At 33.5% G+C, this 14332-nt stretch overlaps 1 protein-coding gene across 1 annotated transcript; it reads left to right on the top strand.

The window, feature by feature from the left end:
• Nucleotides 1–9081: 9081 nt before the first annotated feature.
• Nucleotides 9082–13276, top strand: LOC115987918 (monofunctional riboflavin biosynthesis protein RIBA 3, chloroplastic). Its single transcript, XM_031111531.1, has 7 exons — nucleotides 9082–9305; nucleotides 9383–9710; nucleotides 10049–10270; nucleotides 10382–10707; nucleotides 11255–11384; nucleotides 11485–11781; nucleotides 12643–13276. The coding sequence occupies exons 1-7, from the start codon at nucleotides 9250–9252 to the stop codon at nucleotides 12892–12894; spliced, it is 1611 nt and encodes a 536-aa protein (XP_030967391.1). The 5' UTR covers nucleotides 9082–9249; the 3' UTR covers nucleotides 12895–13276.
• The last annotated feature ends 1056 nt before the right edge of the window (nucleotides 13277–14332 follow it).

Here is a 14332-nt window from a genome sequence, read left to right as displayed (position 1 = left end):
GCTTGGCTAAACAATAAAAAGAAAGAACTCAAGAAGAAGAAGAAAAAATTGCCACCTCAGCGTAGCGGCCCCACTGACAATGTGCACTTTCGATGTTGGTACTTGGTAGTGTATTGACTAGAAGGGGAGAGGTCATTAAACTCATTATGTTAAGTTTGGTCAAATTTTCTATTCTTGGTTTATTTATTATTTCTAGAAGAATTCTTGTTTGATTTGGTGCCCCTGGTCTGAAACCATTTGATTGTTGCATGACAGCGTGACTGATCTTATCTAATGAGACTGTTTCTGGAAATACCTAAATTTATACCCAGAATTTTTTTTTTTTTTTTTTTTTTGTGAATACTTAAGTATTTTTAACAAACATGGAATATACACCGTAAGTTTCAGAAATTTTTTTTTGGTTCTTACATTTTTGCATCATTTTCATTTTGGTATCTACTTTTATTTTTACTGTTTTTAGTTCCAAAATAAAAAACAAGTTCCGTTTTGGTTTCTACCGTCATCTCACTAATGGAAATTACCTATATGGCAAACGAAGTGAACTATTGGCACACATAATGCTGACGTGGCTATTATAATAATAATAATAAATTTTATTTGGCACGTTAGCATCTAAATTTATCAATTTTAACTAAATAAACAAATTAAAAACAGAATTAAAAATCAAAAATCACATGAATTGAAATCTGAGTTTATCTTGAACAATAACACAAACTCAGAAAATTTAAAACCCATAAAATTAACATTAGATACACATCAACACAAAATTAAATATGAAAAAAATCCAAAGAATCAATCCCTCACACCACCAAACCATCAAAACTTAATATAGATTTCACTTTCAAACCACTCACATTTCCTTTTTTTTTTTTTTTTTTTCATTATATTTCGGAAGAACACTTAACTTTTCTTCCATTTTCTTATGCCTTTTGAGAAACCAAACACTAAACTCAAACCCAAGCTCTCTCTCTCTCTCTATACTCTCTCATCTCAAACACTCTCTCTCTCTCTCATGGCCGAAACTCATTGCTAAAGACCTAATCCCTCCTTTCTTCTCTCATCTCAAATTCAAGCTCTCTCTTTCTCTCTCTTCTCTCATGGCCGATCCATCTCATGACTGAAAACCCATGACCTATCATCTTCTCTAAACCCATGACAGAAGACCCATGGTCGAAACCCATGGTTGACCAAAATCTCATCTTCTCTCTCGCTCTCTCTAAACCCAGATCGATAGTGGTTAGGTGGGTCACTGTGGTTTGATCTAACCATAAATGAAATTGATGAGGATTGGCTTGTGTTTTGGTGTATTTTACTGATGAGGATTGGCTTTGGGTTTTAGTATTTTTGTTTTTGTGTTTTTTATATGACCGTGGTTTGAATTTTGTTAGTTGATTATGTTAGAATTGCTGAGGTTGATCATGGTTTTGTATGTGTTTTTGCTTGTTTGGTTGCTAAGAAAATGCAAGAAAAGAGAAGAAAATCTTGAAATTTTAATTTTTTGGGCAACCATGTTCTTGGGGAAGAACATGAAGAACAATCAATCATTTTTTGGGGAAGAACATGTAGAAACAATCTAAATGATCTTCCAACATAATAATGAAAAGAAAAGAAAACTTTATTTTAATTATTATTTAAATAATTAAATAATAACTAAAATTTTATTTTATTATAAAATAATTAAAGAAAAGAAAAAATAATGACGTGGTTTTTTTTTAATATTTAAAATGTTGACATGAAATTATTTAAATGCCAAATAATAAATTTTATTATTATTTTAATGGCCACTAGGCGTTATATGTGCCAACTATACACTCTGTTTACCACGTAGGCTATTTTTCATTAGTGAGATGATAGTAGGGATCAAAATGGAACACGTTTTTTATTTTGGGACTAAAAGCAAAAGAAAAAAAAAAAGTAAGGAACAAAATGAGAATAAGGTCAAAATGTAGGGACCAAAAAAGTATTTTTACCAAATTTATATTACAAGATTTTATGGATTAGGGTTGGGTATTAGCAAGTTCGAGTCATAAATGGGTCGACCCAAAAATTACACCATTAGAAATATGTCATAAGCAGGTCAACCCGTGTGATCACAATTGACACATTTGACACGCCAGTTTATTTGTGTCAACCCAAATGACCCATTTAATACAATATGTCTAATTTGTATAACTAATAAATATTCATTTTTATTTTCAAATTTTCAAATTCCTTTTATATCTAACCTATATTTTAAATTTAAAAAGAAAAGTAAGTAATTACAAAAACTTATAAATGTTACAATTGTAAATTGAAACTTTACAAACCCTAAATCTCTAAAATTTCATATGAATACTTAAAAATGATGTTATTTTTTTGTTGAATTATGTTATTTTGATTTGGGTTTAAGTATATGCACTTCTCTTGGGATGTAAAAACTTATATTCTAGATGAATGGTACTACATTATGGGCTTAATATTTATTAAGTATTTTGATGTTATTTTGAACTTTTGGACGATGTGTTTTAAGTATTTGATATTATTGTTAACTTTCAAATTGTATACTTAATATATATTTTGATGTTATGAGTTTGTATTAAATTTATGATAATATTAATTAGGTTTCTTTGAAGCGGGGTAAATAGATTGAATTTGTGTCAACCCAACCTACTTAATATTGAGCGGGTTAAAATAGGTTGTATCACATTCATGTTAACTCAACACGACTCGTTTATTAAGTGTGTCAAATGGATCATGTTGTGTTAACCCGCTTCATTAATAGGTCATACGTGTTAGAGTTGAAGGGCCAAGGCACGATTATTAAATGAGTTGAGTTTGTGTTGAGCCATTTAGTCGAATACCAATATCTTGGCAAGACACGAACACAACATGCTAACCCGAATTGATACCCTTAGATATGAAGGTGTTACCTTATCTAATTTATGCATACAACATTCTCTCTCCTGAGATGAAACCTTTTTTTAGTAATCTTATCTAATTTATGCATACAACATTACTCTCTCATGAAATGAAACCTTTTTCTCTTTACTAAAAAAATATATTGCATGCAATTGTTATATAAGACAATAAATCTAACTTCTAACTTTGTTTGTTCTGGCGATAATATTTTTTAGAAAATGAGTCATTTTCTAAAAAATATTTTCTATAAAACTATCCAATTTTCCTATATTTGGTAGCCACCTTAAATGAGTTGAAAAATAATTAATCTCCTAACTTCCTTTATTTAGTTTGTTGTGAGATAGAATTGTTTTCTTAAAAAAAATAGTGGAAAACAATCTCTAAAAATAAGTCATAATTTTTCTATTGATCAAAGATAGTTTTCTTTTAAATTATTATTTTTTTATGCTACCAAACATTGAAAAACACGGAAAACTATTTTTACACAAAGTTTTCCATAAAAACAAACGGTGCGAAACTTAATGAAAAATACTTTATTTTTAAAATAAATTTGTGTTTTTCTTTGAACAAAATATATCTTAAGTAGAAATATTCAATTAGCAACTAGAACGAGGGACTATTGTAGTTCCAAAAATTTCAAAATTTTTTATTTTTTTTTCAATCCTAAAAGATTTAGGAAAAATTACATTTGAAAACATGTGATATATGAGTATTGCAAATTAAATTATATTGTTTTTGTGGAGGGAAAAAAGCAAAACAACGACTAGATGTCAATTAATATGTTTGCTATTTACTATCACAATTAATTTCTTTAGAGATGGAATGTCAAGTCTACTTTTAAATACACACTACAAGATCATGAATGACATTGTCAAAACACCATAAAGAGGTGCTATCAGTTTCATTAATATTCAACTTGGAAATTGGATTAAAAACAAGTTTAAGTGCTTGTCCTTAGGTTTGGTCCGAGGAAGGTGCTATAGAACAGATTAACAATATCTCTCCCTTTCCTTTTTTCTTTCTCCTTTTTTTTCCCTCCCCCTTCCCAGATGTTCTATTTTTCCTTCTATATCCAGCTTGAACGCATCTTGATTTTACAACTGGAGGGTTGGGATCACATTCCTTGGATCCTTGTCCCATCAGGAACATACCAGTAAGTTTTACACTAAAATCTTAGCTATGCCACCATTGTTTACGGTCACTTCCTCATCAATGCGGCCAAAGAAGTGGTTGTATTGTATTTAATGCAAAGGGGATGGCTTCTATGCCCTTCCTTCTTCATCCTTCTCGCGTTTCGTGCCGAGTCAATTTTCCCTTTTGGGTGGTTTAGCTCCATGCCCTTTATACCACTGGTGCTCCTCCCTCCGAGGTCTGGAGTATTTCCTCAGAATCCTCACCAAATGAGTTACCCCAACCTCTCTTCAAGTCGTGGGATCTCCGCCCTAGATCATTTTATGGATTTTAACTCCTCGGAAATAACCTTAGCCGCTTGTTTAACTACTTTGGATCTTTATCCCCCCACAATTTCAAAAACAAAAAATTATATAATTTCAAAACGTAACAAATTAAACTTCAAAAAGTTTTAAAAAATAACAATTTAAAATATGTGCATTAAGCTTATGGATCATAAACAACTAGAACAAGGGATTAAATGAAATGGTGGGTTTAATGCTTAATTATGTGTTTGGCAAGAACACATAGGAGAAAAGGGAAAGGAAGGGGAGGAGGAGAGGGGAGAGGGAAGGGAAGAGAAATGATAGAATATCTCCTTTCAATTGATTGGTTTGTAAGAAAGAAAGTGAAGAAAATATAATTTATTGGTGGGTCTTATCATCCGAATTCTCTCATCTATCTCATTTTCCTCTCAATTCAAGAGGAAAGAATATGGTAGGCCATGAAGGAAAATTGATCATTTTAATTCACCCCAATTCATTATAACCAAACAAAGGATTTTATTTACTTTTTCTCCTCATCTTTTTTTTTTTTATTTTTATTTCTCATTCCCTCAAATCAAAGTGAGAGGAAATTAGGTCCAACTCCATTGCCTCTTAGCTTTGACCACCATTGTCGCATCAAATTAGTCATGTTATCTTATTGTTATAATTTTTGCTTACATAATAAATTTGTTAAAATTGTGAGCATATCGAAAATCATGTATTCCATTATTAATTATAACTAGTGTGTAACCCTCGTGCATATGCACGAGTATATTTAAAAACAATCACAATTATACGTTACACATTTTTTAAACCATATTTCTCTAAAATATCATTATATATATATGATTTAGAATTTAATTGGATTTAGACTCTTTGGTTTTTGCACATAATAATTTACTTGCCACAAAAAAAAAAAAAAAAAAAAAAAAAAAAGATGAACACATAGCGCAAAATTGGACTTCAATTGAAATCCAATTTAGAATCTAATTGAATTTGGACTCATCGATTTTTACATTCAATAAACTAGCTTGTAACCCCATGCATATGCATGAATACACTTAAAAATATATAATAAGATGCATAATATATATATATATATATAATTTAAATACTATTGATAGTCATTTTTATATTTTGTTAACTCTTTAAAAAAATGTGTAAGGATATTATTCGGTATAAAATGTAAATTGTCCATTTTTTTTAATTATTGTGAATCTTTTTTTTTTTTTTTTACGATTAATTTATTCTAGACTCTTTGGTTTTTGTACTTAATAACTCACTTGGATGAATATTTATGATATGGTCCCACATTTGATTTTAAAATTATGAAATAAAACTCTTTCAGAATAAATAATTAAGGACACATGGTGCAAAATTGAAACTCTGATTTGAAATTCTAATTTGAGTTTCTCTTAGCTTCACCTGTTATTAGATATATAGATATATAGATATATAGATTATTTGGCATAAAAATTAAAAATTACATGGGATACATGATGCAAAATTGAGAATCCAATTAAAATCTAGTTGGATTTTTTCTTAACTTTACCTATTAATATATATATATATATATATATATATATATTGTAAGAGTGGCATTTGGTCCCAAAGCCTAAATGAGATGGACAAAGGCCCAAAGAGCCCAAAATAATGAATTTGTAGAGAATGGGCTAGAAACTGAACTTTAATGAGTTGGACAACAATTACAATAGGCTAATTGTTGCTGGAAAGCATAAACAAACAATTTTGGGTAAGGAAAATCCTCCTCGGCAATGTCCAAGGAAGGTTGTTCTTATGTAATATCTTTTAGGCTTAACCACAGTTACAGCTTTTTGAGTGTACAGTCATTTCTCTATAGATTATCTGATGATTTACATGTAGAGGGTGGAGATGAAGTAAGGGAGGGGAATATAAAGAACGAGATCCCATTGACTTATTCCTTCCGATGCTTATCCTTACCATTAGAACTACCCAGAATGTTGTTGTTAATGGCATGTCGGCCTTTCTGACCTCTACTTTGTTAAGCCGAGGAGGCATTTGTCCTCGGACCACTTTTTTGAACCCTTATGACTAAACATCTTCCTCTATTTACTAGTCCACACTTCTATATCCAGGTTTCCTTGTCCTCGGACTAATAAGTGTTCTCGGACAGGGCCCATAGCCCAATTTACATTTATGGGCCTATCCTCGCTACACACACACACACACACACACACACACATATATAGATGATAGTGAAAATTGTAAACATGCCAAAAAGCATGCATTCCGTCATAAAAGTAATATTATAAATGGGTGAACTTTCTTCTCAAAAGTGGGTTCCAGTTAACTCAACTAATAAAGTCTATGATAGTTGAATAAGAGAATTGGAGTTCAATCCTCACCTAATCCAAAAACCGATTGGTGTCTTAGTCTGATAATAAAAAGCTATCATTGGGAGCAAACGACATAGGTTAAAAGTCTTTAAAAAAAATTCCTTCTAAAAAAAGGGTTAACTTAGTACGTTTACCATTTTTGACGAATAAAAAAAAAAAAAAAAAAAAAAACTGAGGCCTTAGAGCATCCATAACAGTGAATCTATAATTTTAGTTATTTAGCACCAATAAAAGTTATTTTATCTATTTTACCTACACACATGTTGCAGCAGTGGATCTATTTTAGCTTTCAACACAATAAAATAATATAAATATCACAATAAAATATTATAACCACTACAATAAAATAATATATCCCAATACCAAAAAAACTCACAGCACCAACCACAACCACCTCTACCATCAGCTACAGTCACAACCACAGCCACAACCACCACCAACACCACCACCACCACCACCAGTTCACAGCAGGGAAAAAAAAAAAACCCAAATCTCCAATCTTTTTCCTCAACCACAGCCACAACCCACCACCACCACAAAAAAAAAAAAAAAAAAAAACCCAAAGCTTGATCGACAGAAAAACCCACGAAACCCACGATGAGGAAGGCAGGGGCGGCTTTGACAATGAAACCCAGAGAAACCAAGAGCTTTGATTGACGATGAAACCCAGCGGCAGCTTGAGGCTTGAGGATGGACTGGGTGAGCTGGGCGATGGGGCTTGGGGTGGGTCGGTGAGCTGGGTCGGCGGAACAGATCGGCGATGAGGGAGCTGGTTGGCGAGCTGAGGGATGAGGGAGCTGGCCGGCGAGCTAGAGAGAAAAAAAATTGAGAAAGAAAGAAGAAAGAAGAGAAGCTGGAGAGAGAGAGAGAGAGAGAAAAGGAAATGTTTATTTAATGAGAGAAGAGAGAGAAGTGTAATAAAAAAAAATATATATATATATATATATATTTTTTTTTTTTACATTTGAGCTACAGTGCACATCTAAAGATAGATGTGCATTGTAGCTGAGGAGCTAAATCTAAAAAGATTTAGCTCCATTGCTACATCACTGTTTTTTGTGATTGAGAGCTAAAAAATACCATTATACCTATATAGCACCACTATTGTGAGTGTTCTTACTCAACTAATGAATTCACTAGAGAAAGATAGTTGCAGTACAATACACTTATAAACCTTCCTAATTTATAGACATACTTGTATTTAAGCTTTTGACTCCTGCCAACAACCAGTTGCACAACCATTATTTCTCTTTAAAATAACCAATTTCACAAGTTGAGATGCCATTGCCAACCACAAATCTAAGCAATTGGATACTTTAAAGCCACTTGGAGTTTTAGGGATAAATTTTGTGATTTCCAGCACTAATCACTCAATCCTTGGATCCCAAGGCAATATGGAGTGATTGGCTTTTTTTTTTGTTGATACAGGAGAGGTTGGCTTTGATTTCCTCTAGGTATGGCAATATGGAGTGGAGGCTAATATGAGTTTTCTCTCTAAGGGAATGGGTAGTCTCTGCCTCCTCTGTTGTGAATTAGGGTGAGATTTCATGGTTATGTGAGGCACAATTGGATGATGGAACAACAGAGAAAAATTTAACAAACTTCTCTCATGTGCAAACTCGCTTGACCCATTTTCAAGCCAGTTTCGAACGAGACATTATGTGTTTTCTGATTTTCAAGTTCTGTTGAACTCGCTCGACTGACATGAAAATTTCACTTGACTGAAATTTATGTTGCTGCTGTAACTTAAACTTTTTGCTTCTAACTTGATCCTTTGGACTCACTATAATTACTATAATGTAGAAATTCAAATACAGAAAATTTGCAATTTATAATTGAATTTTTTGACACGGAATTAGCCAACACTAATAATTCTAAAAATATTCATCAATTGATGCTCATCTCTCCAATTTATCTTGAGTTTTTCATATATACAAGAGTACACAAACAAGGTAAAATGTAATTTTATACAATATGATAGGTTATTCTTATTTATACTATCTTAGGTTAGCAAGAAAAGATTGAAATAAATAAATAAATAATAAAGACAACTATATTTGATGTCAAGGAAAAATATTGTTTCACAAACGTTCGCATCCACAATTTTACATATATATTCATAATTGATGTGGAAATATTTATATCTCATATGTGAAATAGTGGAGGTGTGAGATGATAGTTTGGTGGGGTTAAGGACTTTAAACTTTCGAAGTGTACCATACAGAAAGCATTCTTTGCCTGTGAATTCAGTCCAAAATAACATTGGCACGCTCTTGTACACATCGAAGTATCGCTGTCATGGTTATTAATATATGAATAGCATGTGGCAGAGAAACTTCGTACATTTTCAAATAATTTAAACTTTTGGATAACGAATTAGTTTACAAACACATCCAGAACCAGAGGTGGGCTTTTGTTCCTTCATTTGGCACGTAACATGCAAACTGTGCAGCCAAAAAGAACACGTAGAATGTACGTTTAAAAAAGCTAGCCGTTCTTAAAATTTTGCGAAGCATCTCAGACTCAAACTCAAATCCATGGATTCTGCTTTGTTTACTCATCCCTTGTTTTCTCACATCTTCACCAGCTCAAGGTTAGTTCTCTCTGTCTCTATTGTGTTCAAGTTAAATAATAAACAGGATGTTACAATTAACGGTGGTGTTGTTGTAGTTGGCACCCATCTTTGGTGGCTTTTCAGAGAGCTGGAATTTGCCTATACAAGCACAGGTTGTTGAATCGTCCCTGTTGGGCTGCCGGGGTGCCTGGAATTGGAGCTAAAAATCTGTTTGATGATAGTTCTTTGAAGGGGAGTGAAAATGGGTGTGTGTTGGGGGCCTTTGATGATGAGTTGGCTTCAGCGCCATTTGGGACTCTAGATGCTAAAATTACTCCGGAAACCATTGATTTCTTTGTCAGCGACGCTGAGGGTGACCCTGACTGCCCATCTGAGGGGTACTTTTCAATTGAGCAGGCACTTAATACACTACGCCAAGGAAAGGTTGGTAATTTCCATTGTTAATCTATTCTTTTGATAAACTACCACTTGTCCTGAAAGCAACATTCCACCAGCTTTGATATCATCATGATAAACTAATAATAGTCTCAAAAGTTTCAGCTATTAGAAAATAGTAAATTTAATAATTTAACCATCATTCTAACACTTATTGGAAGTGACAAATATATAGTTTGTGATAATTTAGAATTTGGCTGCTTCATGAATGTATTCATTTTATTTAGAGGGGGGGGGGGGGGGGGAGGAGAGGGGGGAAGTAGTTTTCTTTATAAAACTTTAATCTTGGTGAAATTTAATGTTAACCTCCATTGCAAATTTCTTAGTTTGTGATTGTTGTAGATGATGAAAATGGAGATATTGAAGGAAACCTTGTCATGGCAGCATCTCTTACGAGTCCAATGGACGTGGCATTTATGGTCAAGCATGGATCAGGAATTGTTTCGGTAGGAATGAAAGATGAGGATCTTCAAAGACTGAAGCTTCCTCTAATGTCACCGGAAACTGAGGATGAGGATTCTTCAGCCCCCACTTTCACAATCACAGTGGTATTGTCTAGGCTTTTCTAACTTCTTTGGACTTGTATAAATATTGTTATAGATTGAAGATTTGCAACAGGCAAACTCAGGTATCTCAACATGTCTTGTTTGCCTGCATAGGATGCAAAGACTGGCACTTCTACTGGAGTATCAGCTTCAGACAGGGCAAAGACAGTTCTTGCTCTCTCATCTCTTGAGTCAAAGCCAGAAGACTTCCGAAGGCCAGGCCATGTGTTTCCTCTTAAGTACAGGAATGGAGGGGTTCTTAGGAGAGCCGGTCACACGGAGGCTTCTGTAGATTTGGTTTCACTGGCTGGCTTGAGGCCAGTTTCTGTTCTTTCAGCTATTGTTGACGCAGATGATGGTTCAATGGCATCCTTGCCTGGTTTAAGAAAGTTGGCATTGGAGCACAACATTCCAATTGTGTCAATAACTGATTTGATTAGGTAAGTTACACACTGATGCATTGATTGAGTGAAGAAGATCAAATCTTCTGGTCAATGTTGTTTAGAAGATTTTTCAGTGGCCCCTTTCGTATGTATTCCCACAGAATAATAGAAAATTAATTAAATAAGGTCAAGCTGAATTAATAGGTAATATACATATATGTTCAAAATTAACTTTCTTTCTAAATGTTATGTGCCTACCTAAAAAGTAGGTGCAACCCCTGTCTGCATAATTACTTCAGCAGTGGCTTTAATCATGAACAAAAGTGTGACTAATATAAGATATTCATATATGGTTGACCCCCTCATTTTTAGTTCAAAAGTTAGTGTAATGCCCTAGCCTAGTGCTTTTTACTGTTCAATAAAACACAAACATATACTATTTAATTGTTCAATGACACAACATTTCCCAGTTCAGAGCACACTACTTCACTTGTCATCATAAGTTATGCCTTCTCTTTCATTCATCTGGTTATTCATTTTCAAAGGGGGGAGACACCAATGACTATATTATGCATTAGTAAATGATTGTGAATTATGCTTGTAGGTACAGGAGAAAGAGGGAAAATTTGGTTGAAAGAACTGCTATTTCACGTCTGCCCACTAAATGGGGTCTATTTCAGGCATACTGCTATCGCTCAAAGCTAGATGGAACAGAACATATAGCGATTGTGAAGGTAAAAGTGGTCCTTATACAATAAGGTGATTTGGTTTATCTAATAATAATGGTAGTTGCTTCATTTTCTGCTTACTCACATTTGCTTCAAACATTGACAGGGAAACATTGGCCATGGACAAGATGTTCTAGTAAGAGTTCACTCAGAGTGTTTAACCGGGGATATACTTGGGTCAGCTAGGTGTGATTGTGGCAACCAGTTGGATTTGGCAATGAAGTTAATAGAACAAGCTGGTAGAGGAGTTGTTGTTTACCTTCGAGGTCATGAAGGCAGAGGAATAGGCTTAGGTCACAAGCTTCGGGCGTATAATTTGCAGGATCAAGGTCATGACACAGTCCAGGCCAATATAGAACTTGGGTTAGCTGTTGATGCACGTGAGTACGGGATTGGTGCCCAGGTCTGTATGATAAAGCTTTTCTTCTAGCTAAATATCATTCAAGATAGATTTCTCACAGAAAATTAAAGAAAAGATAAGAAAGATAGGATGCATAGACCTCCTTGCACAAACATTCATGTAAAAACAGTTATCTATACTAAAACCTTTTCACCCCAAATCCTAACAAATGTGAGAACATTATTTTTGAAACTATTAGAATAAATGATAAACTAACAATTATTGCAAAATCCTAAACCACCAACATGCTTCTAACCAGTTGACCCTGCATCCAAGCATAGCATATCGGAGGAGTTTGTGTAGTTTTTTCAGAATACTTTTAAGTACTAAATTACTAATAGCAGACTATGAATTCTGGCCAAAGCAGCGTCAATCTACCAACTCACAATGCATGAAAATGTAATGTGCCTTAATAAATGTGTATAAGTCTGAAAACACATCCCAATCTATTATTAGGGAAAGTATGTAACACACAGCATGTTTCAAAAACTGAAATTGTGAATTAAGAAAACACACAATGTGTGTACCAGTGTGTAATAAACATCCCCCTATGGCCCTATTATTAATCGGCCAGTTCAGAGAGTGAGCTTTGTGAGAAAAGATTTCAGTTTAGCTAAAAGAAAAAAGAAGACTAAACTATATCACATAAAAAATATACAAAAAAGAAGGCTATGTAAACAATTTTACAACATCCACTTTAATTTCCTTTATTTTTGCCATCATTCCTTATTTATAGTGCATAAGTTTTTCTTATTCTTACTAAAATATGTGAACAATTACATTAACTTTGCGTGCTGTTCCAAATTATTATTGTAATTTGATAGATGAACATAAAGTCTAACCTTCCAAAATTGATACTAGCAGATTCTAAGAGACGTTGGAGTTCAAACAATGCGGCTAATGACCAACAATCCAGCCAAGTTCACTGGTCTGAAGGGATACGGTTTGGCAGTCATTGGGAGAGTTCCTGTGTTGACACCAATTACAGAGGAAAACAAGAAGTACTTGGAAACAAAGCGTACCAAGATGGGTCATGTTTATGGGTCTGATATACATGGTCCATTAGCAGGATTCACCAACTCAAATGAAAATAACCCAGACCAACCAGATAGCTAATGTTAATTGAATTTGTTATTTAAAAAAATAAAATAAAATAAAATTATAAACGAAGGGCAACAAGATTTGCTGCTAAGGAGAGCAACATTGGGAATGCCTCTGGCTTGGGAAGCCCAGACAGCCGGATACTTCATTTCAGATGCCATATTTGTGTTATATCGGTGTCCGTTATGTTATAATTTTTCAGAAAGTACTCGTGTCGCCGTGTCATACCTATACGCTATACCCATATCCATATACGTGTCCGGCTTCTTAGCCTCTGGCCCTCTATCGTTAAATCTTAAATTAAACAAAGGGCAATGTTGTAGAGATAATGGTTTGATTAATTAGAAACATTCTTGCCTGAATTCAGTTATAATTAGCATTGGCACGCTCTTGTGCATGTGTGTTCCAAACACTTTACATTTTTGAGGACAAACTTGAACTTTCATTCATAATTCATAATAAAAAAACAGAAACAACAATTACATAGATGAGAATCATGACTAACAAATGTAGAGAGAAAATTTGGAACCTCCTTTAGCCATATCATCGCAGCACAAGGCTTGTTCTGCTTGTTGGTGATGATGAGCCACGTGATTTCATTCTCTCCGAATGAGCAAAAATGTTATATCTCCAAAAGCGCAAGCTTCCACTTGTACCCCCTGCACTATATGGCCATAACAGGAACCTCTATCACCTGGGACGGAGCCATATTGAGCTCCGGGGACATGGCCCCCAAATTTATTTTTTAACCTATGTTATCTATACTTCTCAGATGGTTCTCTTCTATTAAAAATATAGTCATAAATATTAAATAACAAATTTATTTTGAATTCAAAAGAGAACTCTTAAAATTTATAATTTTTTTTAATCTTTATATTCCCTAAAATTTAGCATTTTTATATTTTTTAGAGGTGCTACATTTATAATATTTTCACACCAAATTCTAGTTGACAGATTGTTACAGGTTTTTACTTTGGATCCATTACTGAAAATACTCTCTTGCCCACTTGTAATAGCAAGTAATAACCTGTCACGTAAGATTTGTTATAAAAATGTTATGGACAGAGCATTTCTTATATTTCATCATAATAAAAATAAAACACCCCTAATTTAAAAAGAAAAATGTTATATCCACGATAAATTCTCTATGTGGCAAGTTGTTACTTGCTGTTATCAAAAGGCAACAAAGTAATTTCAGATGTATATTCAAATTAAAAACATGTAGCAACCTGCCAACTAGGATTTGTTGTGAAAATATTATGGACGTAACACCTCTAAAAAACTATATAATAAATAAGCTAATAAATTTCCTAATATTTAGCCTTCTTTCCCCTCACTTTCATCTTATTTTTCCTATCTAAACTTTTCTCTATATCACTACATCACTTTCAAACACATGTTCAAAAAATAAATTACAGTTTCTACTTATATCTACAATTTATCATTTTTATTT

This window comes from Quercus lobata, chromosome 1 (genome assembly GCF_001633185.2).
Source record: "Quercus lobata isolate SW786 chromosome 1, ValleyOak3.0 Primary Assembly, whole genome shotgun sequence".
Taxonomy (NCBI): Eukaryota; Viridiplantae; Streptophyta; class Magnoliopsida; order Fagales; family Fagaceae; genus Quercus; species Quercus lobata.
Note: the sequence above shows the minus strand (reverse complement) of the source record. Positions and strands in the feature narration are given on the sequence as shown.

What these genes read in the sequence shown, in the direction of transcription:
- LOC115987918 (XM_031111531.1), top strand. Translation starts at nt 9,250, where the DNA reads ATGGATTCTGCTTTGTTTACTCATCCCTTGTTTTCTCACATCTTCACC. An exon ending in CACATCTTCACCAGCTCAAG is followed by an intron (nt 9,306 to 9,382) that starts GTTAGTTCTCTC and finishes GTGTTGTTGTAG; the next exon opens with TTGGCACCCATCTTTGGTGG. An exon ending in TCAATAACTGATTTGATTAG is followed by an intron (nt 10,708 to 11,254) that starts GTAAGTTACACA and finishes TTATGCTTGTAG; the next exon opens with GTACAGGAGAAAGAGGGAAA.